Raw genomic sequence first — 25113 nt, forward strand, 5'->3', positions numbered from 1 at the left:
CAGTGATAGACTCATCCCACACACTCGTTTTTGCAATAACAAAATCCATTTGCTATATATTGTGAATTCATTCTTTGCTGCTACTGTAACTGCTCTTCTGAGCCATGTGGGTTTGACAGTTGGATTATATTTTAAACTGCTTTTTGTGCATTATATGTGCACACTATTATACAATTATATGTCAGAATTTCAAATGAGTTATAAAAGGGTCATATTTCCCTCTGGAAAGAGGCTGTTGAGGACCAATACAAACCTCTGCAGCCGATCTCTTCAACAAGAAGCAAAGGTGCAATCATCTGCCACAACTGTGCCCTGTCTGTCTGTCACCTTTGACCCCATAAACTGCTACTCAAGCCTCCTAATTTCTGTTTTGACTGAATGCACAGCTCCATACTGCACAGACAATAGCTACTCTCTGTCTTGACAGAATGTAGTATTCATAGTGCACTACTTTTGCACTGGGTCTCATTTTGCACTGATGTTTGTTTTAAATGATATTCACTCTGTTGTAAATAAGTATTTTCTATTGTATGTTCCTTATATTATGTATCCATCTTTATCTTTATGTATACCACTGAGCAAATTCCCAGTTGCTTATTATAATTTATACCAAGTTCTATATTTAATGCGAAATGTTTTTGTTTTTTTTCTTAATATTCATTAACTCAATTTTACACAATATTAGTTGTTTGTATTGTGTTTTGATAAAGGTGTTTTTGTTTTTCTACTCTTGAGTGTTCCTGGGTATGGAGGACGAAACCTGACATATCAATCAATAAATAAATATATACAGGAATAAATAAATAAATATATAAATAAATGTAAATAAATACATAAGTACATAAAAAAAAAACATACTTTACATACTTTATGGATTTATTTAATTATTGATATGTCAGGTCTGTCCTCCATACCTGGGTTCCTGAGTGTAATTCTGAAGGAGTAAATGCAACTGAATTTTCTTTTCCTTGCGATTCTGCTCGTCTTTTAATATTGTAGTAATACCTGCCGCCACCAGGGGGCTCCCACCCTCCTCTGCGCCGCTCACCCTGTCATTGCCGTGGATGGTCAGTGTGAGGCGCTGCAGTCAACTGACCTACAGCCAGCAAATCACAGCGCGATGACAGGCTGAACCGCCTTGCAGTGTGTGTGTGTGTGTGTGTGTGTGTGTGTGTGTGAGTGTGAGTGTGTGGTACCCGAGAGTTGTCAAGGTTCTGGTTGTGGAGTATTCGGGAGGGGAGCAAGGGCGGCTACGGTTCTACAATGCCGAATAAAACGAAAAAGGACAAGGTGAGTTTGAATTTTGCCCAGAGTTTCATTCAGAGTGTCATTTAAAATGTATTCATATATACGCCGGCCTCGCGAGGGAACATTTAGCTCATAGTAGCGATGTGTGTCCCATATTTACGCTAGCCGACCAGCAAGCATCAGCTAGCCGCAACCCTCTGTCAGCATGTTAGTACTTTGTACGTTCCGTCCGCTTATTTTAATAATGCACATGTTATTCTTTCAATGCGTATAATTCCCCACACAGCGTATGTGTATTGAGGTGTAAATGTGATCACTTTTTTATATTTTTATAGCTGAAATCCGGTGTCGCGCAAAGGTATTGGCAGGGAAGTAACGTCATCGAGCAAGCAGATTTATCAGGGTGTTGAGAGAGGTGTGAGAGGCTGGGTGGGCAGGCGTTGCTATATTTAGCCAGGACTTTGCATAGCGGCGTTCACTTATAGACTCCCTGTTGATGTTGTCAACCTTCTTATGTTTATGACACTGAAGTGACTCAAACTTTTGATTTCAGGACTCTGCGAAGTCTGCTAAAGTGGGCAAAGGTGGAGGACAAGAGAATGCAGAGCATGAGGTGAGACTCTTCCCACGTCACACTTGGGCCAATCCTTTAATGCCACTAATATTGCGTTGTCACTGGTTGACAATGGAGTGTGTTATCAGTGAGATAATGAATCGACACGCCCAGTCCTTGCATTAGTGTTGCAGTCTTGTGATGTGATTTAAGTAACCCATGATTTAATGCCAATTAATTATGAGAAGATTTGCCACACAATACGTTCCTCCCCTGTTGTCCAAGTGAATATATTATTTCCGAAGCCTTGGATTACCTGTCCATATCTTGCTTGGTCATAATCATGCATGGTGTGTGTCCGCAGATCTACTAATACTAAAGCTTTGTGTCAAAATTAAAATTGTTGGCCTCTCTGAGCTGCTCTCATTACCACCATGCCTTTTGTCATATGGACATCTGTTGCATGTAAGTGAAACGAGATTGAAGGCTTATTTGTCTTGTCTCAGTGAGAAGCATCTGTGAGGAATTGCACTGAGAGATCTTTTATTACATTAAAATGTAATCTAGATCATAACTGAGGCCAGCTCAGCCTCGTTTCCCCACTGCACTCAACAGCTTGCTAGCTGGCCCAGCCTCTAAGCTCCTGTCCTGAAGCATTGTACGCTGTGTCCGCCTTTAACCCGGGCTTTCATGAATTTGATGAAGCCGCTGTGACTCAGTTGAATTTGGGAAGCCTTCAGGTCTGTGGTGGTGAATGAACACCAACAAGCAGGTGGGACCAGCCCACTTTTAAATTATATCCAGCCTTACAAACCTGTATGTGTTTACTTTAAAAACATTAGCGTGGCTTGATCTGCACAGCCATGATTTTTAAAAGTATAGTTAAAGATATTATCTGTACATTGGCTGATGGTGAAGATGGAGAATTATTACATGTAATTTTAATCGAATAATGAATAATGAACTGTCTCGTAGAGGACCATGACACTCACTCATCTTCTACCGCTTTATCCTCCACATGAGGGTTGCGGGGGTCACTGGTGCCAATGCCACCTCAGACAGGTCACCAGTCCATCACACTCATGGTCAATGTAGAGTGTCCAATTGGCCTAATCCACAAATATGCATGTCTTTGGACTGTGGGAGGAGATAACCCACACACACACGGGGAGAACATGCAAACTCCATATGCAGAAAGACCCTTGTTCTGACCGGGTCGCAGACCTGGGTCTTCTTTCTGCAAAGGAAAGAGTGCTAACCACTACACCAACGGTGTGTCCTGAAATGGTGACACATTGTATGTAATTGAAAATATCTGTCAAGTGTATGGCAGCCAAACTGCTTGGCTGGGGTGGCTACATGCACACAGTTGCATTAGATTCCTGCAGAGGCAGCCTTTCACACTGTATGCACCATTGACTGGCATGTGCTTGCTCTTACATCACTGTCATTAATGTGCATTTCTCCTGTTACAGCAGAGCTCAAACAGGAAGACCAGTAACAGCGTTCCTCCCACCACTCAGCTGCTAAAGGGGAAACAGCCTGGTTCCCAGACGCCTGTCAAAAAGGACAAGAGGCAGAGCTCCTCTCGCTTCAGCTTGAGCAACAACAGAGAGCTGCAGAAACTGCCGGCTTTTAAAGGTATTTACCTGCACAGTCCCTCTGTCCCGTCACCTGATCATATGATGAACTAAATACCCAGTGATCTCTAGGTTTTATAACTGTATAACTCTGCTGTTTCAATGCCCAAATGTTTTGCATAAGCAACAGAATTTGTTACCAACAAACCGACAAACACGATTGCATTTAGTGTAAGCTTCACAGACTACCAGACACTCTCAGTCAGTATGATTCTGTGCACAGTTAAGTCGAGCTACAGTTGTAGGACGACTGCCTTTCAGCTTGTTAATATGAGGTGTTTTCCAGTTTAGCTGGCGGCTAATTCCTAGTGTGTTCGAGTGCCATTCAGAGTCCTCCTACCATCCATTACGTTTAAAATATTCAGTTCTTTAAGCTGACGGAGCATACTGTCGATCTCCTTGTTAGTCAAACAAATGTACTGGCCTGGATTTCTCAGTTTGTTTTTGCCACTGTTTCTTCTGTGCACCAGCTTCTTCTTCTTATTCTGTTATGTAGGGATCTAAGCAAGGGTGTGGGAACTGTGCTGCATCCCCAGAGCCCCCAGGCCGGCTTCCGTCTGACTCTGGTTCGACGAAATGTATACATGCACTATTAATTAGACTTCCAGCCACAGTATCTAACTGTGTTAGTCTGACTTTAGTACCATTTCATTTGGCCTAACATGTTTACATGTATTTTAAAAATCTGGTGTTAATCGGATTATCAGTAATTTATTCAGATGGAAAAAAATTATTGAATAATTAAGTCAATAATAATGAACATCCCTGGCTGCATCACCGTCATTTTACTACTAAAGCTAGCATGACATTATGCAATACACGGAAACAAATAGAGGATGTACATGGCATGGACTTTGTGCTGGATTTAACCCAAGTGTCTATATTTAGTGGTAATCCAGAGATAAAGCTTTAATTCCTTGGTCCCTGTGTTTCAGGCTGTTGTTAGTGACCAGACAAGCTGTGTCTCTTCCTCTTTCTTTTCTTCCTCCTGTCGAGGAGAAATTAATGGATCTTTGCAAATGAATATTGATATTTACTTTGATGTCCAAGCTCCGTGTCAGCAAAGCACCAGATGGAAAAGCAAGGACTGGACACTGACGACAGCGCTCTGGACATATTGTCTATACATGATTGTGGGCGTGCATGCACGAAGCAATGCTGTCCATTGCTTTGTTTCAGCTAGTTGTCTAACCTTAGTGGTGAATTGAAAACAAACTGCTATGACTACATTATGGGATAAGTACATATGCAATAAATGCACATTGAAAAGTAAAGGCAGTAAGGGATCGGATACATGAAAACAATTTCAGGAGAATAAGTGTTAAGTGTTTTTAGTGTATCAGCTTTTTATTCACACAGAACTAGCATTTTGGGATCACTGAAAGACTATTTTTGAAAAACAGGTCCTAGAGTGGGAAAATGCGTTGGCGTTCACTTTCTTCTACGTCACCTTCCTCTTCTTGTATTGGATTTCACTTTTATTTTGATCTCTTGGTCCCCCTGGCTTGTATCATTCTGTCTGCATTTAGGTAATTGTATACATTGTCATGTATACTTGCTTTATTTTAAAAAAAGGTTTGCACACATTGCCTTCTCTGCTTTGTGGATAAAGACATGAAACTTGAAACAATGCCTTGTTTATGGCAAACTTTGTGAAAACGACAAAGAAACAGATTGTATAGATAAAGTTCTCTTTCTGTGGGGATAACATCTAAAATTGAAAGGAGTCAGCTGTTGCAAAAAAGTTGGTCATTGATGCTAAATACATAACTATAATACATCTACATATACAAATTAGCAACAGTCAGAAAATATGAAGAAAAAAACAACCTGAGGCAATTTGCACTTTGATCATAAGTTAAATGACTTCACATTTTAACACACGAGGTGTTGTTTGATATCTATAGAGAATACACATAAAAAGTTTAAGTTACCCTTTTCCAAGAAAGACTATGTCATAGTGTTTCTCAGTACTTAGAATTCATTTGTTACTTGCCACTCCATGACCCCCCCCCCCCTTCCTTCGCTCTCTCTCTTAATTAAAATAAAACAATAATGTTTATTAGAAAGTCAGGTCATGGAATATAATGGTTTTAACTAACATTTACAGTTGTCAAGACTGTTTTCCTGTCTTCCTCTTCTCCTTGGACATAGCTCGTTCATCCTGTGACAGCCAATCTCCATTGTTAGTGTCTGTTCATGGTCACTGTCTTTCTCAGTGACAGAGGTCATATAATCACCTTGGACTGTATGTCATCAACACATTTTGTGTAGGTCGGTAGGTCTGAGTCGGTAGTTTACTTATAAGAGGACCAGTGGCTGAAAGTGAGCTTCTGCAGGAAGAACAGCACTTGGAACCCCAAATTGCCCTAGAAGTGGACAAGTGATAGAGGCGCTATATATGGAACTGCACACTAGCAAAGGGTGCATGCTAAAATTACATTTCTCTTTTTGGAAGTCTTGCCATTTTCCTTGTTTCCACCAAGTGGTACAGTGCAGTTCAGCTCATCGTGGTGTGGTTTGGAACGGTACGCCCTGATTTGACTTGCATTTCCACCATGGGGTGTGTGGGCTGGATAAGTAACTTATGTAGCTATTATGTAATATGTGTTGGCGACATAATAGCGCAATGTCATACCAGTCCAACACAGTGTAACCTGTCAATAAATTCCACAAAAAGATGTTGCAGTTAACTTAGAACAACAATGGAGGACATCCAGCATTCCATGTTGTTTCTTTTTAGCATGTGCTTATGATAACGCAGCAGTTTTCCCTACTGTTGCAAACAAGTCACGGATCTCTGTTGACAATTCAACAGATTGCAGTGTGTCAAGCTCCACCCTGTAGAAACCTTACCACTGTGTTTGGTACACGAAGTTGGTACACTGAAGTTCTCAGTGTTTGATAGTAGGAATGCAAATCATTTTGTGATGCACTGAACTAAATTGTACAGCTGTACTGGAAATGGGGCTTCAGTGTCATATAGTAAAATAGAGTCACAAATGGAGTCTCAAGGGAACAGCAGCTGTTGTTGTGCACCATTTGTTTACCAGCCTTTTCGATTAGAATTATAGGAAATGTAAAGTTGTTTGCTCAACCATAAACTATACCCGCTTCGTCATTGTGGTTAGCTATTACCCTAAGCCGTAACTTGATTTCTGATAAGGGCTGTTCACCTCACACACCCCAAGGAGGACTTTGATAACATTCTGCAAAACATTATCCCAGAGTGGCTCAGTAGATGTTATCATCACTCCGTCCTGTCCAAACAGGCTCCTTGCTTGGCCTGTTTTCACTCCAGGCATGTTCACCAGGTCCTGATGGAAGCACATGTCCATGAGCTTGTCCTGCAGAGCCACGAGGTTAAGACAATAACAACAAACTCTGACCAGAATCAGGCCTTTCCATCAATTCACCCCCCAAAACCCTGCTCATTGCATGGCATTCCAACTTTTCAGTATCTTAGCAGTAACATTTTTATTACTTTCTGTTAAAGACTGTTTTCTGAAGATATAATGCCTGAAGGAAGTTAAGATATAGATATATTTGTTTTTTACATTCTAAAAAAACAACAACAATTGTTACCTCCTGAATGGTTTCTCTTTTAAATTGCGAGCGGTCCTGCATGAAGTATCTGACCAACTGGGTTTGTCGACATCTGCTAGTTACAGCATAGAGAAAATAATTCTCCCTCAACAAAGCAAATATTTTCAAACTCAAAATGTATTATAAACTGTACTTAACCTGTGAAGTTAAGTGCTTTTAAAAACATGAAACTCATGAGGGGATGCGTCATAATATTGCACTGTAAAGCAGTGTAGATTTTTTCCTTTGGCACAGAGTTGTTTCATATGCATGAGAATGAGACTTTGGCTTCAAGAAGATGTTATCTAACGGAAGAGGAAATCTGCATGTATCTTACCTCACCCAATACATAAACAGTGCACAAAATATTGTGTGCTTAAGACCTGCAACCTTATCAGCAGGTGACGCATAAAGACAGTCAGACAAATTGGCAACAGTGCTCATAAAAGTTTCTTGCGTGTTAGCAGCCAGTTTAAAACTGTGCCTTTTGACGTGACATCATACATACACAGGCACTGAATGGTTGCTCTGATCACGTGTAGATGACGCTACTACAGGGCTGAACGCTCTCAATCCCTCCTGAATGCTTCCTTGGATCAAAGTACGAAAACCACATTTGCCTGCGTTTGAGGACACGTGGACACAGTCCTCACAGTCTTTCCCCACAATGGATTTGTGTTTTTTTTTTTCCTTACACCAATCAGTGCTGGTACATACATTTATTTGAAGCCACCATCACAATATTAACATTGTGTGCTATGCAATCTTTCTCATGGTTAAAGTCTTAATTCATGTTATAGCACCGTGTGTAGAGCTTTGATTAATTTAGCTTTTCACCACTCTCTCTCTGTCAGATATGCTGATACACAAACACATTGCCATCAGACACATCTGCACAACGAGACTCATTAAAGAACAGACATGGCGTCACTTTGAATTTGAATAGACACTTGGTGCTGTATGCATGCGATCGGTTCACTGGGGAGATGGATGTTAATGCCAGGTCTGAACAGGGCCTTAAAGCAGGATGCAGAGGCCAAGGCGAGTTTCAGGGAAGGATTTCCTTTGCCACTCCCACAGGTGGTAGAGGAAAAGACTCCCACATCTCATGAGAATGACTTCCCTGAGCAGCTGTCTCGCATGAAAACACACAAAGAAATCCCACTCCCTGACTGTGATCGCGACCTTGAGCACCTAGCGTAGATGTTTGACGTGATTGTGATCTCACACAAGATACAAGAGAAAAAGATGAAGGCAAATGTGCCTGAGTGCCTGCCTGCACAAAAAAACAAAACAGTCAACTGGATATAAAAAAAAAAGATATCTCTCCTCTGGCTTTGGGGCATTAACAATGCATTGTTGATGATGATGTTTTATTGGTGAGCTTAAATGCACAAGACAACTTTTATGGAGCAATAATACAGTTCTATCACAGAGAAAACAGAACCTATGTCAGAGCAATAATTTAGCCTCAGGGCATGTTTTAATACTGAATGCCATTTACCACCACGTCTTCTTGTCAAGAAAAATTGTCAAATCTTCCATACGGATATGATGAACTGTTGCGGATGAATGTGACATCATTTTTGTACAATTATAGATGGCACAGGTTACACATTTCATGTGTATTTTTGATGGGCTGAGTTAAATTCTGAATCTGCTGCCAAGAACCTGTTTTCTTTTCATATTTTCAGATCTGGTGTCAAAGTAATAGACACAGTAATAGATAATTTGATCATTTTTTATATCAAGTGTCAGGCTAAGCACGTAATTGAGAATTAATGTGAGACACAGGAAGATCTTTTTCTGTCTTTGAAAGCTCCTTAAGGGTAAAAGTAGTTTTCAGCTTGTATCCTCAGCTGTGTTGATTGATCGGTTTCTCCAAATAGATTCAAGCCTTAAGCGTGTATTAGAGTGAGGGCCGTGACACTGGAAATCAGCAGACCTAAATAAATTGAACCATACCACTGTGAATTTTAGGCTGGCCTGCTCCCACAGTGAGGAATATAGTGAAAGCCCGGCCATAGTTGAGCACACTGTCCCCCATCCAGTGCAGACTCATGATGCCTCACAGGTTCATTCTCTTTCTCCTGCCAGAAATAGCACAGACAAAACGGAAAGCACAAGCCTGATGAATGCATGTGCCAGAGGAGCATTTGGAGACTTGTTTGTAACAAGCGGTCGTATTTAGCGCTATCTTGTCTTCGTCTGAACAGCAGATCTTTAGATTGCAGTTTGCCCCATGATGAGTCAATAGAACGGCAAGAAAGAGGCTTTTATATGCTCAGATTCAGCCCTGCTGCTGAAATGCACCATTATTGTATATAATATGCAGTATAAAGATCAGCCACACTTAATGTTAAAAGTTATTTTGCTCTGCTGTTGACTTTACAGCATTACATTGGGAAAGGACTGTTTATCCCCCAAATCAAGTTTCTGAACTTGCTGATAGATATAGTGTAAATGGCTTTTTTTTAAACACACGTTTTCAAGTTTGCAAAAGCATGCAAGTGTTGCGTGTAAAACTGACAACAGTGGTAAACATATTGTTGTTTTCACCACTTTTAGAAAGGTTTTGTTTTGGATTCATTCTTGTTCTGTCTACCATTTTATTTCCTTGCTGCTCCTTTCTGTGACTCTGCATCATATTGTTTTAATTTGTCGTCCCGCTGCTGCCTGTGGTTGAAAAACTGAAAATCCTGTCCCAACTATATCATCCATAAGATATTAGCCCTACTTACAGACACATCTGCTGTACAAACTATACAAAAATAAACTAATAATGCATAAGTGGCACTTAAAAAAAGATATATTATACTGTATTAAACATAATAAATCATGTCAAAACACAATCTGCTACATTTACATGTCACCATTGTGTTTTAAATTAAAATTAATGCTCATTCTAATTTTGAAAGTATACTCCTCTTTAGACATCTGTGGGGTTGGAGAAACAAACATTAGTTAAATCATTGCACTAACACACTAACTGGGCATGACACATACACACAATGTGATGACAAATATACACATGGGGATTGGGGTTGATATATTGTGTGTTACAGTGTGTGTAATGTCTGACTGGTTCAAGAATTAACTTGTTGCTGCACAGTCAATGTCATATGTGTATTTGAAGGGCTCCTGTAATTGCAAATAGTTTGTGATTATTATTGTCTGTTTCTTGCACAGCTTCACAGTGCAGTGATATGCTGTTGAGACAGAGCGTGTGCTGCTCACTGCATGTGCACATCCTGTGCTGCTCACATTGAGACTTCCTGCCTTCCTGTTTCTCTGTCACATACACCTGGGCTCGGGCTGTGCTCCTCAAGAGCCATCTGTCATGCAAAAACAGACACACACTGTCAGCACACATATAGGCAGATGCACAAGTGCCAAGGGCTTTTATCTGACAAGCGGCGTTAACGCTGCCACTCGTCTTCTCTCATAAGACTTAGGATTTGGCTGTTCTTAGAGGGGTTTTATATTAAGCAAGAAACATGTTTGAACTTGCCTTGCCTTTGGCTTGAATATTAACACTTTTGGTTACATGTGTAATCTTTAGTGGATTCAGCTTATTTGCTGCTGCTTAATAAGTGTTGAAAATTTTTGTTGTGGTTTTAGGGTTTGTTTGTAGGCTGCAAATGAGCCTAGTGTCACTGTACTTTTGTGATTCTTGCATGCAGTCGACATATTGGATTGGACTGTGTGTTTCCCAGTTTTATTCTTGTTTTTATATACATTTCTAAACAGGCTGAAGTGAAATCAGACCTGTGGTTTGTTGTAAAACTCATGGCAGATGTCGCTTCTGACGCTTCCAATCACAGTCCCACCCCTTCCCCGTTCAGCCCACCAGCCAATCGCTTCCCTCATGTTTATTTATTCTGACCGACGGCTCATGTGACTGCAGCCAGCCAACCGGGCTGCTGCAGTGGGGGATGACATCACTAACTAGCTGGTTCCCTCCAGCAGCAGGGGAGATTCATTTTCTGCTCCGAGTGTTCATGCTAAAATGGAGGCTGGCTCCTCGTCTTAGCCTAGGCTGGCTTCTTCCCCCATATCTCCTGCCTCTGCTCACTGATGTTGGCATGTTCTAGAACTGCCACTGGGATGGTTCTGGATGTATCGAGCACCAATGGGCCTTTCCAGCCTGTGGATCTCATGCATTTTAGAGGTGAGAATAGGCTGTGTACCACCTTCTCTGCTCTGTTTTCCTGTGTTTCAGGGGGCAACAGGCAAGAATGTTGTTTTCATTCAGCAACCGCAGCTGCTAGTTTGGACTTTATAGAAGAAAATGTCTTTTCTAAAAGTTACTGTAAGAGATTTACAACATTAATTCTATTTCGAGTAGGTGGCATGAGTATTTTTTGTAAGAGGAAGCAAGGGATTGTGTGTGTGTCAACAAGGAAGAGTGATGACGGTTTATGTCAAGACATTGCATCTTGAGCTTCAGTGTGAGAGGGAGGCTGAGAGAGTTCTACTTTACAGTCCCCCATCCCCCATCATGACTGCTAATGTCATGGGATGTGAGGTCAAAGCTTGCTGTCAATGTAGGTCTGTATCTGCAAGTTGAAATGTGCTGCATGCTGTCGCTGTATCTCCAGCAGACTTGAATCTGACACCTACACTAAGTCGACTCTAAATGAATGCTGGTACCTTTGAATTCAAAGCTAGAGAGACTAGTATATGAAGTCTGCAGTAGCACAGCATGTCTCTTAATATTTTAGGCCTCTTCAGAAACCCTAGTACTGTTGTGTAACATGAGCTACTGACTGGACCTCTTAGCTCTCAGGGAATGATGAGATGAGAGATGCTCTGTGTTGGGGCTGGACCCATGTTCCAGATTGTGAGAATCTGGTGCTGATTCTCCATAGTTTTCCTCTGTACGGTCTGATAAATTAGATACTATTATTTATTACAAGTGTATTGTATAAAGGGAAATAAGAATGACACTACTGCTATTCTGCATAGTGTGTCAATACAGACTCTAAACTGTGCTGTAGTCAGTTAGCTTGCTGTTTGAAGATTCATACTGCAGCATTAAATATAAATGCACTCACAGAAGGAGGTGTGCACTATCTCAAGTTTTAAATAAGAGTTTCAGGGGAATTATAAGAAGAAAAATAAGTGTATGACATTAACAGGTCACACAGAGAGAGCAGAATTTTGTGCTGTGTGTTAAATACCTGCAGTGCTACTCTGACTCACTGCTGTGGAGGTGTAGGAAAAGTCTGATGATGATAATAGCCCAGAGTCAGATTCTAGTCTGTGTGGGAGTCTGCACTACCCACAGTTCGTTCTGGATGTCTAGCTATCAATCAACTTCGCCCAGTGCCAATTCATTACCTTCACCAGCAAGGTTATGTTTTCATTTCACTTTGTTTGTCTCAGATAGGGTGTTTTAAGTGTTTGCAGAGGTCTGTGCTCTTGGAGCACAGTGTAGTGTGGTTCTAATTTTAACGGACGTCAAAGAAGTCCATTCAAAAGAGTTCTGCACAGAAAATACAATAAAAGTACAGATTTGTTATTGCTGTGTTCACTGTTTCTTAACCTGAAGGTTATGAATACATCTACAGGCTTAAACAATGTCTCATAATTTTAAAAGATGGCTACACAATGTTTGAACTAAACTTGCCAGGAAACCTTAGGCTATTGTATGTTTAGAGGAATGTGCGTGCACATGCAAGTCTTATGATTGTCAGCTTATGTACGGTTTTATGTATGCGTCCATTCCTTTAAAGACACACACATACTACCTTTATGAACATTTGAAACTACTCTGTCCGTTTGCCAACTTCTGCATTGTTTGTTTTACTAAATGAATAGTAAACTATTTTGATAATCGATTAAATTGGGGTGAGTTTTTTTATATAGTTAAAACAAACTCTGATTTTTCCAACTTCACAAATGTGGGTTCTGGTTTCCTTGCATCATAAAACAACGAAATCATTCAAATATATATTTTGGTTTGTGGACAAAATCAAGACATTTGAAGGTTTTGGAAAGAGTTATCAGCCTTTTCATCAGTTATGAAAATAATTGTGAGTTGCAGCCCCAGCATGTTTGTGGTTAAAGTGTGTGTTGAATCTGGTGATACTTGTAGTCATATGATGTAAAATAACCATTTTGTTTTTGTTTCATTAATTCGTTATCAACTGTTGTATCCTCCCATAACACGCATATATTAGTGTTTCTTCAGGAAAGCAGAATTACCCTCATGCAAGCTGAGTTTCACCTTGGTGCGCTTTTGTCACTGTGACTTCTGAATAATACTGAATAACAAAGAAAACCTCTATAACTATCTAATACTTGATAGCTGTGATTGATAACGGTGGGTAAATGATTGACGGTGACAAGAACGAACCGTCTAATTTCGTTAGAGCACAGTCTCTTTGCTTTGTCTTGTTTATAAATCCCCGTTTCAGTTTGGCTCACATGTCTCCTGGTTACAGCTGTTCATCAGCAGCATATGATTGGGCTGTAACAGCTGCCTGCGTGCATCTGTAAAGAGCAGCAGTCAATGTCTTGTCCAAAGTCCTATCTGTATTCATGGTCGCCATGGTGACATACAGGACACATGCTGATCTTTAATGAGATGAGATGAGACTGACTCATAAATCAAAGGGTGTGACAGACAAATTAATGCTGCCACATAGGTGGGTTTTATAGCATGACATTTTGTTATAAGTCACTAATCCTCACCGAGGGTGATAATGAATGAGCACCACAGCATCTGTCTTGGTTTCAGGGCTCTTTGTGTAACCTGGGAATGTGATCATCTGCGGCAAATTGATTTAGCAGGAGAGGCTGTTGTTTCTCTGTTGCTTCCAAACGGCTTCTTGCATTTTATTAACATGAAAAGAAGAATTGAACCAGAAGTATCTACAATTACACTCGACCCAGGACTCTGCTGCCTGAGAACTGAGAGTGGAAATGTGTTGTTTGTTGACAAACCCCTGCAATAGCTAATGGTTAGAGTTTAGCATTGGTTATTAACTAGTTTGGGAATAGTTTGATTCAGGATTTAAAGCTAGCTTCCTTGTGTAATAACTGGTTTACTCCATTGATTCTATTTTATTTGATGCAGCAGTTGTGTGGTGATGATTATGCAGTCACGCTGACATAGAGCCGAGGTTGACTCGTCGTGACACAAACACAATGATACTGAAATTGCAGGTTAATGGTTGCGCACAGGCAGGTGCGGCCGTGTAATGCTCAGGGCTTACTGAGCTTAATGCATCATTTATGCAGTGGCGACACCATCATCTGAAAGGCTGAATTATTGATTTATGAAGTCTTTAAAATTAAGTCTCTGCGTGCCACTGCATGAACTCTGCTCGTAATCTAGAAACTTTGGTGCAAATGATCAGACAGGTAGAGAGTGGACAAATGTGGATAAAGGAAAGCAAAGAGAAACTTTTAAAGGATTTTTGGCAATGATTACCATGAGTTTCAAGCATATAAGCCACGTCATATACAGCAGTGATTACGTAAGTGCTAAAATTGTGGCAATTCTCTCCATAACTGTTTTGTTATGACTAATATTTACCTTTTCCTGCGTCATTTGGTCTAGTTTTGAATGACTAAATCTCCCCACTTATGATACTTATTTATTCCCATTTTTCTACCATTTCTGTCTCACAGATGTCCCCCCCGCAGAGCAGGAGAAGCTGTTCATCCAGAAGCTGCGGCAGTGCTGCGTCCTCTTCGATTTTGTGTCCGACCCTCTGAGCGACCTGAAATGGAAGGAGGTGAAGCGGGCGGCCCTGAGCGAGATGGTGGAGTACATCACCCACAACAGGAACGTAATCACCGAACCCATCTACCCAGAGGTGGTTCACATGGTCAGTATTAAAAATGAAATAAATGAGTGAGTTACTTTTTCCGTTCTATGTCACATCGAAAACAGCTCACTAGGATGGTGAGCTTCATGCCATGTGGGACTGGGTATCTAGCTCACTAGGATAGTGAGTTGTTTTTTTTTGTGTATGAGGTTGTGAGTTAAAACTTAAAGGGGACATATTATACCCTATTTCTCCAAGTTAACCAAGTTCCCTGGTGTCCTAATGAACATGTCTGTGACATGCTTTGGTCAAAATACCATAAGGATGAAGCTCGGTTTAGTAGTATCTCATCCACCACCTTAAAGGTCTTCTTTAAAATAGGTGAATCAAATATTAAGGGACAAGAAATTACATCAGCCACAGAGGGTACTGGGAGCTAACAGCAGTTAGCATTTTGAAAAGTGATCATTTGTAGGCTCTAGCAGGCACATTGCCGTCATATACATAACATGTATCCACTGGACAGATAAATCCTCTGAGGCTGGAAGTTTGTGTAGGACTCTGTGCTGCACTGTGGAGCCAAGAATAGAACTTTTCGCCATCAATGCCAATATGATGTGTGATATTATTATTTTTTGTTTGTTTTTGGTTCCTCACTGGGTCATAGGAAACTCATAAGCCTCACTTATGATGCAAATGAGCGATTTGTTATGATTCTCTGAAGTGGTCACTTAGCATTGTTTTACATATCCTTCACATTATTGTCACTCTCTGCCTCTATAGAGCCCGTCCATTGAATGGTGCTATAGTCAGTATGGCTGTGTCACTGACTTCCCTGTGCATTTATTAGATGTGTCCCTCTGAGGTTGTGGCCTGGGTGTGTTGTTCGTGGTGCCAGGTGATGCTCTCCCAAGCCAAACTGAAAGGCCTTTGATGGTTAATCAAAGGCCTTATGCATCAATGCGGCATGGTAAACTGCAGATGATCAAGGTGCAAATTTCCCCCCGTCCTCCTCATCATGGCTTTATTTGATCATTGGCTGGAGAAAACGCGTCTTGAAGCTGCCAAATCAGCATGAAAATATACTCTTATTCCTTGGCAGCCCCCTTTTCCGCTGCCCTCTTAAAGACAAGTGCAGTTTGTAGTTCACCGACAGCTTTTATCATCAAAGTGAGGCGATTCACAACAAACTCCTTCATAGTCACAAAGACCTGATTGTGATGTTAAGGCTTTATTATTTATTATTTTTTCCATTCTTTACGAGCTTGTTTGATGCCATCGTGTTAAAACAGTATTTTCGGTCGGCTTCTGGGTCACACAGTACTGATCGCTCTGTTTGTAATATTCTTTTGGAGGAAGTAAGAAATGGATTCTGCGTTGAATGTGAACATTATTGTGATTGAGTGTGTTTTGACCTCTGTATGTGGAGGGACTGGCTAAGCAGGTATAATAGATGCTTCCCTGTTTAATGAACTGTCTTACAATAAAGTATCACAAGATGGAATAATTCATCAACGTTTCAATTTATTCTCTTTTTTTTCCAGGAAGTGCAACATTATAACATTTTGAAGGGATATTTGTATCTTGACATGTTTATATATTTGTCTAATATCAGACAAATACTGTGTCTCTTTGGTTTCCGAACGTCTCTGTTTCATTATATCAGCTGTCAGACGTGTTTTCTAGAAGCAAACATTCTTTTGATGGTTGTTGGAGTAACGGGTAGAAACCTAACGGCAGGAAGTAACAGTGACTAGGGTTTCATCGTGAAAACTATTCTTTCTTACCCGGCTTGAGCACAGCATAACAAATAATCATAGATCAATGCACAGCGTGAGTAAACAATGGTTCATAAAAGCACACTAATGATCCTCAGTCACCTGTGAAGAACAATAAGACCAATATCCACTTACTTCCTCTGTACATTTATACCTTTGTTTGAGATGCTTTTCATTAATGGTATGTTATTCAGTTGTAATTTACAGCACCAACTGGAATCTAATTTGATTTCAAATAATTTATTTGGCTTTAGTAAAGTGAACACTGAATTCTTTGTTATTTAATGTCAGGCTCATGCTAGACTATAATAATTGGAAGCATGGTCAAATAATTTTTCTTTGGATACCTGGTGTTTGAGGAGACTTTGCCTTGCCTTATATTCCAGGTGATTCCATTCCGATCTTGTAGTATATTGTGTAGTCAAAGAGAAAGATTGAATCTTACACTACTGTTCAAAAGTTTGGGGTCACTTTTGCAATTTTTTGGTGTTTTCCATTAAATCTCACACTTTTATTCATCAAGAGTTGCAAACTGAATAGAAAATATAGTCAAGACATTGACACGATTAGAAATAATGATTTTTAATCAAAACCTTCAAATTTTGCTTTCATCAAAGAACCAGCAAAACTTTTTTCAGCTGTGCTAACATAATTGCACCATGGTTTTCAAGGGTTTTCTAATCAACCAATAGCCTTCTAACACGATTAGCAAACACAATGTACCATTGGAACACTGGAGAGATGGTTGCTGGAAATGGGCCTCTATACACTTGTATGTATGTATATATTACATTAAAAACCAGCCGTTTGCAGCTAGAATGGTCGTTTACCTCAATAACAATGTATAGAGTGTATTTCTGATTCATTTAATGTTATATTAATTGAAAAGTGCTTTTCCTTCAAAAATAAGGACATTTCTAAGTGACCCCAAACTTTTATGTGCAACGGTAGTGTACATAATTTGTGTCTGTAGTTCAAGCATAGCGCCACAAATTATTGATTTAAGTGTTTCTTAGCAAGCCTTTCTCTCTGTTTTTTCCCCAGTTTTCGGTGAATATGTTCAGAACGTTGCCGCCATCGTCAAACCCCACAGGTGCCGAGTTCGACCCAGAGGAAGACGAGCCAACATTAGAAGCTGCATGGCCACATCTGCAGGTAATGCGTTATTAAACAAGGACAATGATTTAAACTAGTGAGAACTAAATCCATTCATTTTCACTTTCAAGCATTGAATATCTCTTTTTTCCCCCTCCCTCAGCTTGTCTATGAATTCTTCTTAAGGTTCTTAGAGTCTCCTGACTTTCAACCAAACGTAGCCAAAAAGTATATTGACCAGAAGTTTGTAATGCAGGTGAGCACCAACAATTATTATTAGTATGTTGTTTTTATCTTTGCGACATCAGTGGATAAGTAACTTTTTTTTTTTTTTTGCACAGCTCTTGGATCTGTTTGACAGTGAAGACCCCAGGGAAAGAGATTTTTTAAAAACCACTCTGCATCGCATCTATGGCAAGTTCCTGGGCCTGCGAGCGTACATTAGGAAACAGATTAACAACATATTTTATAGGTGAGCATAAAGACAGTTGGACACATCAGTGGCATGTACTGTATATTGTTTTGTTTTGTTTTGTTGTAAACACCATGTTTCTGGTTTGTCAGCTTCATTTATGAGACTGAACATCATAATGGAATAGCGGAATTACTGGAAATATTAGGCAGGTAAGATAACATTATAGTTTTCATTCATTTCCAGTAACGCCCATCATGATAACATGCACAATGGTTCCTGTGTCAGTTTGAATGGAGCTCCTAAGTACAATTTATGCACTCAAGTCCTTTATGACCGCCGTTCTCCTTACAGCATAATCAATGGATTTGCATTACCACTGAAAGAAGAGCACAAGATATTCCTACTGAAAGTTCTGCTGCCTTTACACAAAGTCAAGTCTCTTAGTGTATACCACCCACAGGTAACTATATTGTTTTTGCTCCGCCATAAACGAGATGTCTCAACAGCAGAGTTTATAGCACTGCAGTATTTCTGATACATGGAATTCATATCTTCGTGTCTTTCACCCTCAGCTGGCCTACTGTGTGGTACAGTTCTTAGAGAAGGATAGCACCCTTACAGAACCGGTGAGATTTAACGTTGTTATGTTGTTAATATAGATGATTGAATTATCCTCCAATATCCTGTCTGTTCAAGATAAGCCTCTTCTGTGAACCCGAGGACTCCCTTGTCAATGTCACGTTTCCATTCATTAGTTTCCTGTAAATGCAAAGTTGTAATGAGATTTGTCCGCTTTCACGTGTACAGTGTTGTTTGTCTAGCAGCAAAACACACGTACTAAAATCACAGTATACACACATACACAGCTGTCTGTGTTGCCTGTTGCGTCTGTGGTGTGTGTGTTATCTGTTAAGACCAGAACTGTTGGACAGCTGACTTTTTTGATTCATGACGTTTTCCCCTGTCTCACTGTGTAGACAGTGATGGCTTTGTTAAAGTACTGGCCAAAGACTCACAGTCCAAAAGAGGTTATGTTCCTAAATGAACTGGAGGAGATCCTGGACGTCATTGAACCATCAGAGTTCGTTAAAGTCATGGAGCCTCTCTTCAGACAGATGGCCCAGTGTGTGTCCAGCCCACACTTTCAGGTCTGACACACGTCGTTTCTAAGACAGTCATGTGTTTCCGTGTGTGTTGTGCACACGTGATGTGCATCTGTAACCCGTTACGTACCATGAACGTGTCATATAGGTGGCAGAGCGAGCGCTTTACTACTGGAACAATGAGTACATCATGAGCCTGATCAGCGACAACGCCGCCAAGATCCTGCCAATCATGTTCCCGGCCCTCTACCGTAACTCCAAGACCCACTGGAACAAGTGAGTCACGCCACTGGCTTTCGCTTGTGTCTGCCTCGGTGTTTCAGTCTGATGATGGGTTGTGATGATAGTTAAGTACGTAAACTAAGAGACTTGTGGTCACCTCTGTGCGTCTGTAGGACAATCCATGGGCTGATCTACAATGCGCTGAAGCTCTTCATGGAGATGAACCAAAAGCTGTTTGACGACTGCACCCAACAATTCAGGGCTGAAAAAAGCAAGTAAGTCACAAGTGAAAGGTTGTGTTTCACATGGTCTTGAAAACATCATACAAACCTCATTATAAATTGAAAAGAACTGACACACCACAAGGAATGTTGACGAAACCACAGCTTCTGAAAGCCTTTGAACGTTACAGATCTGTCATGTCGGTGTACAATGAGCACATTTTTCCTGTCGATGTTGTCTCGAATAGTATTTGTGGTTTGTTGCCTCAGAGAGAAAGCCAAATGGAAAGAGAGAGAAGAAGCATGGCTGAAGATTGAGAACCTGGCAAAGTCAAACCCACAGGTGAGGAAAAGTCCACATGGCCTCAGTAACCGTAATAGTCTGATAGTCTATTGACCACATGGGAAATTTGTGTTGATCAAGTCAGTAGCACACAGCAAAGGCTACATAAACAAGGCAATCAGAGATGGCAGACTTCATTTTATTCACGCAACAAGCCTCTGTCGGCCTCTGGTCATATTGGCAAGTGCAAGTGTGGAAGCACAAACAGTCAGACTGACACAGAGCGAGTTTAAAATCTTGTACCACAATATCATGTTTCTGTTATTAAAATTAGCAGTTGAGTTGTGACAAGTGCTCGACTTATGTTTGTCCAATCAAAGCTTTTGTGACTTCACTAGATATCAATCTAACCAAAACATGCAGAGTTAAAGAATGAGACGGAGACCTCCATATTTGTACATGTAAGCATGAGTGGAGAGCTCATTGAGTTCCCATGGTTTTGAATGTGAAAATTCAACTTAACTTGCAATATACAAGACAAAAAAAGAACTTGCACTACTGGTCTATTCTCTTCTAACATGCCCCTCTCTCTTCTCTCTGTATAGTTTGTGGTCTATGTGGACTCGATAGGCTCAGGCGGTCCAATGGACATGGAGACAGACGGGCCAATGCTGGACGATGTCAACAAGCTAAAGAAAGCAGTAGAGGAGGAGGCAATACAGGTCAGTGTGTGTGTAAATCAGATTATTATATCATATTTATAAGAATATTAGATTTATGTATTTCTTTTTATTCTTTTATTATTAAGAGTTCAGTTCCTCCCTGATTGTCACTCCTGAACCTGTTCTCAGGTATTATATTGGAAGTAAAACAGGCATCACAATGATGAACATATTACTTTTGAGAGCAGCAATAAGAGTACATGGACTTAGTTGTCCTAATGAAAGGTCTATGCACAGGAAATGTCACATTATGTTCAAATAAAATTGATTTGATGAACTGGCGAGTTCCACAGAAAGGCTATCTTTATACCTTCCCATATTTTCAAAGGTGGTAGGTTGGTAGGTAATCATTATTAACGAAAATAACCATAATAGCGTAATAATAACTTTTACTTTTTAAACACAATGACTACTTCGAAAAGATAACAATCTCTACTGAAATCTGGCTCATTCACACATTTTCAGGTAATGTTAACTTGCACAGAGAAAAACTTGTCTCCTCCATCACATAAAAATTGTGGGTCATGTGAGTTGTGAGTCATGTGATTCACCAAGTATCATCCCAGATGTCTTCTGCCTCTTAAGTGGAGCAGAGGGCAACAACCAGGAGAGTTTTAGAGCTCAAACTAATTTGTAAGGCATGTTCTGTAATCATGCAATTTTTCTGTTTTGAATGTTCATGCAGCAGATTAAGGTTTACTCATATTGGCAACGTTGCTTTGCACATGTAACCATAGTGCAATGTGTGGACCAGACTCTTTTTTTTTTTTGTTGTTGTTAAAAGTGTGAGTGCAGGCTGCGTGAGAAGACAGATGTGTTTTATTAGTCTTGGATTTCAGATGTGAAACAATGCGAGAGATAAATGTCCCACATGTTTCCTATGGCAGGCAGAGGTTCAAATATCCATGAAGTGTGTGTTGTTGGTGAACGCTTCTAATCCCTCCATGTGTCCAGATCCAAAAAGATCAGAGAAGAGAGCGCCCTCTCATGCGAAGGAAATCTGAGCTCCCCAAGGACATCTCCACAGTCACAGCCTTGGAGTCGCACCGGAGAGCCGAGGAAATGCTGACGACGCACGACAGCCACTAAAGAGAACATCCTCAGATCCACCGTAAAACCAGCAGCAACAGAAGTGTCCACAGAGGAACCACAGGCCCACAGAGGCCCGCACAACAACAGACGTCTGGTATCTCAGTCCAGTCCAGCACAAACGCAGAACTGAACCGTCTCAGCTCCACCTGACACAGGAAATGTGTAAAGCTGCACATCAAAGCCTGGCTCAACTTTTTGGACCAGAGGTGCTCGGCACTCACTGATTCCCCCCTCCTCCTCCCTCTTGTTACCTCCCACCTGATAGTTGTCCAGCAGAGACATCTGTGGTGCTGGACACTCCTGCATGACCATGACATGCTCCATGAACTTAACCCAAGATACTGTGTTGTTATCTCTTCTCCTCCCTGGTGTTTCTCTATTCCTGTCCTTGCCACTTGTTCTGTTTTTTGGGGTGCTGTGCTGCCCCCTTCTGGTCATTTCTCTCAGGTGTTTTGTTCTGTGTGTGAGTGAATGTGAGCGTGTGTGTGTGAGCAGTCTTTTCTTCTGGCCTCTTCTTTCTAGATGTCGGGTGCTTGTACAAATATGAGCAGAGGTCGTCTTTGGTTTAAGTTAATTAATGAGAACTTGCCACTTGTTCTTTTTCCTACATAGCTCTTCTTAAGAGTCCTACACACTTGCCACCTGTGTAGCTCCTTTGTGTGGCTTTTTCTATTTTGTTTCACTTAATATTCAATTTGCTGAAGAAGATTCGTTGACGGTTCTGTTAAATCAGGACAGGGTCACCAGGGATTCACCAGCAGGGTGTGGTCATTAAACTCTGCTGGCATGACGGATGTAGAAACCTTGTTTGGTGCCAACACCTTTCAGTAAATTATTTCCGTTTATTAATAATAATAATAATAATAATCCTACTTTTATTTGTGTAAGCAATAAGTTAACAAAGGTTGCTGCGTCTCATTTTCATATTTGTCTGTGGCATGAGTCCTCCCAGTTTGCTGCAACAGTCACATGAGAGCAGATGATGGGATTTATTTTTGGTCCCCCATTCACACCCAGCTATCGTAGGAGTATGTCTAACATTGTCATTAACATTCAGTACAAGTCACTGTCATTCATGTGAGGCTTAGCAGAGGTCAGAGATTGTTCGTCGTGCTTGTCTCGGATTTTACACAAAGTTGCCGTGTGTTGGGAGACGTCACACAGGGGCAGATCATGTGCTGTGATAGTGATCCTTTTTTTTTCTCCTACTCTTCTCTAGCAAGACCCTTTTATTTATAAGACACCTGTTCGATATTAGACCGCATCAACGGGGGAAGGTGTGTTTGGTCTAAGAGGTCAAACGTAAGCCTTTCTTTTCACAGTGCCTTTAATAGTCTAAGGGGATATTTGCTCAATTGAGAATCGAGTAGCACGCCAGATCATAAAAAAAAAACAAAAAAAAAAACACGAGATCAAATATGTACGCAGCACACCTCTGGCCCCTTGGGCTCCAAGCACATGCCTTGTTTAAGCTACAAAGTTCAGTTTGTAGGTGAGAAGTTGGAGAGGAGAAGACGAGTGGTTGCCCCTCCCCCCCAAACCACTTCAGCAATGAAGCACTTCCTGATAAAACTTGAAAGAAAATCGAAACACAAACTGAAAAACAACAACAAACTAGTATAAAGAACTGAATTCAGTGATGCTGTCTGTCTTGGTGTGTGGGTTCACCACCCCTGGGTGCCCGTCGATAAGAGTTAGCCCTCCACAGGAGAGGAAATCACCCCCCGTAACTTTATCCTTGCTGTCCCATTCCGTTTTTTTTAAATTTGTACCATTGATTGACTCCTTTTTCTCCCCCCCCTCTACCCATGAAAAGCAGACTACTCTTCTCTGTAGGGCTCCCTAATTGGACATCTGTTTGTTCTGCTTCTGGATGCTTGCAAGTTCCTTTCGTTGTGGTTTTTAATCCTCCTTTTTGCCTGCAGAACCTCTTGTCAGTGTTTCAACTGAATGTGCAAATTGTAAATAATACTGCAGTCACGTTGTTTCCGTCTCTCCCGCGTTTGTCTCGAAAGAACAACACTTACCAAAGGCTTTCACGAAAAACCTCATGCTCCTTCACCTTCTGGTGTTACAGTGGATGTGATGAACCACATGTGACTCTGTCCACTGATCTGTTAGTTGTCTGGATGGTCATTGCAGTGAAGCAACAGTGTTGACGCATATTTGTACTTCTGCATCAAATCAACGCAGCATAGTCTACATGCTAGCCTATACTGTAGCCTAGTGACTAGAGTAAATGCTCACAATAGTGTAGACTACTTGTGTTGGCGTGGTGTCGATCCTATGCACAAGTATAACCAGGCTTCAAAATGTCCCATTGGTGACTGTTGTTCTTGAAATGGCTTTAATATCGGCTTCTTTGGAGCTCTCGTCATTTTTTTTTAACATAAGCTTTGTTTTCTTTTTCCTCGAAAAAGAACGATTATTGCAAGTGTCCTTTAGTCTCGTAACTAAATGGCTTCATCTAATATTGTACATATAATGTACTTTTATTTTGTGTTATAACTATTATTAAATGGTAGATTTCATATTTTGTACAAAATGCGTGTACAGAATAAAGAGGTTGTTAGCGACTGCAGACGGTTGTATGTGGCACAGATTTCAACACGTGGCGATTTACATTTAGGAACCATACATATAGTTTTTTATCTACTGTAATCCAACATCATTTCCGTTTTGTTTCCCCCCTCTGTCAAACATGTGTTGAGATCCTACATACATAAGCTTTGTGTGTGTGTGCTTTTATCCAAATCTCCAGTGGTGTACATCTATATTCAGCAAATAAAGAGAACATGTGAGTTTTATATTTTCATCCTATAAAAAAAATCAACTTGTGCGAGTTATTGTTAGATGAATTCAAGTTTTTTTTTTACTTGCAGTGAACTCACTGTGACGTACATCTTTTCATGGCTTTGTCAGGTTAGCATTGACATGTTTCTCCGTCAGAAGAGAGAAGCAACAATCAGAGTAATGAGGGTACTTTATTCAATCAGTGTCTGTTGTGTCGGTGGCAGTACACCGATAATCGTGTGAGCTAACGGAGGCAAATAAAGGTCGAGTAATGATTCCATGTAGGCGTGAGTGTGAAGCAGAGTCTCATTAGTAAACCAAGTCTTTGTGAAATGGCTTTAATCATTGGAAAATCGAATGACTGACAACGTTGTGCCAGAGGTGTTGACTGTAAAGGTAGAATATAGAGTAGTGGCCCTTTAGCACACCTGTATCATGAGGAAAACACAGGTGTTATTAATCCCAAGTGAGGAAGTTAAATGGAACCATGGTTGATTTCATCATTTTCACCTGTGACTTTCCCGTGGTTGTGCCGAGGGCCTGTGGAAGCCAAAGACAAGTCTCAAAGTAAGTGCTCTTTGT

General features: G+C 40.6%; 1 protein-coding gene across 3 annotated transcripts; it reads left to right on the forward strand.

Moving 5' to 3' along the window:
- The first annotated feature begins 1202 nt into the window (after positions 1-1202).
- Positions 1203-24523, forward strand: ppp2r5cb (protein phosphatase 2, regulatory subunit B', gamma b). Of its 3 annotated transcripts, none has more exons than XM_083898401.1 (16): positions 1203-1290; positions 1802-1861; positions 3277-3442; positions 14668-14867; positions 17630-17740; positions 17844-17936; positions 18022-18152; positions 18245-18304; positions 18447-18555; positions 18668-18721; positions 19073-19243; positions 19347-19474; positions 19594-19695; positions 19912-19984; positions 20530-20646; positions 21601-24523. In XM_083898401.1, exons 1-16 carry the CDS (start codon positions 1264-1266, stop codon positions 21733-21735), a joined length of 1737 nt encoding a protein of 578 aa, XP_083754527.1. In that variant the 5' UTR covers positions 1203-1263; the 3' UTR covers positions 21736-24523. The 3 variants fall into 3 exon arrangements, with proteins under 3 accessions (XP_083754527.1, XP_083754528.1, XP_083754529.1); XM_083898402.1 differs by having other exon boundaries at positions 3280-3442; XM_083898403.1 differs by lacking the exons at positions 1203-1290; positions 1802-1861; positions 3277-3442 and adding an exon at positions 11051-11197.
- The last annotated feature ends 590 nt before the right edge of the window (positions 24524-25113 follow it).

Source organism: Microchirus variegatus (genome assembly GCF_963457635.1).
Source record: "Microchirus variegatus genome assembly, chromosome: 12".
In the NCBI taxonomy this organism is placed as follows: domain Eukaryota; kingdom Metazoa; phylum Chordata; class Actinopteri; order Pleuronectiformes; family Soleidae; genus Microchirus; species Microchirus variegatus.

Excerpts from the sequence above, each read along its gene's own strand:
- ppp2r5cb (XM_083898401.1), top strand. The coding sequence starts at position 1,264 with ATGCCGAATAAAACGAAAAAGGACAAG. Across the intron at positions 17,741-17,843 it reads CTGCATGGCCACATCTGCAG|CTTGTCTATGAATTCTTCTT; the intron begins GTAATGCGTTAT and ends CCCCTCCCTCAG. Across the intron at positions 20,647-21,600 it reads TAGAGGAGGAGGCAATACAG|ATCCAAAAAGATCAGAGAAG; the intron begins GTCAGTGTGTGT and ends CCATGTGTCCAG.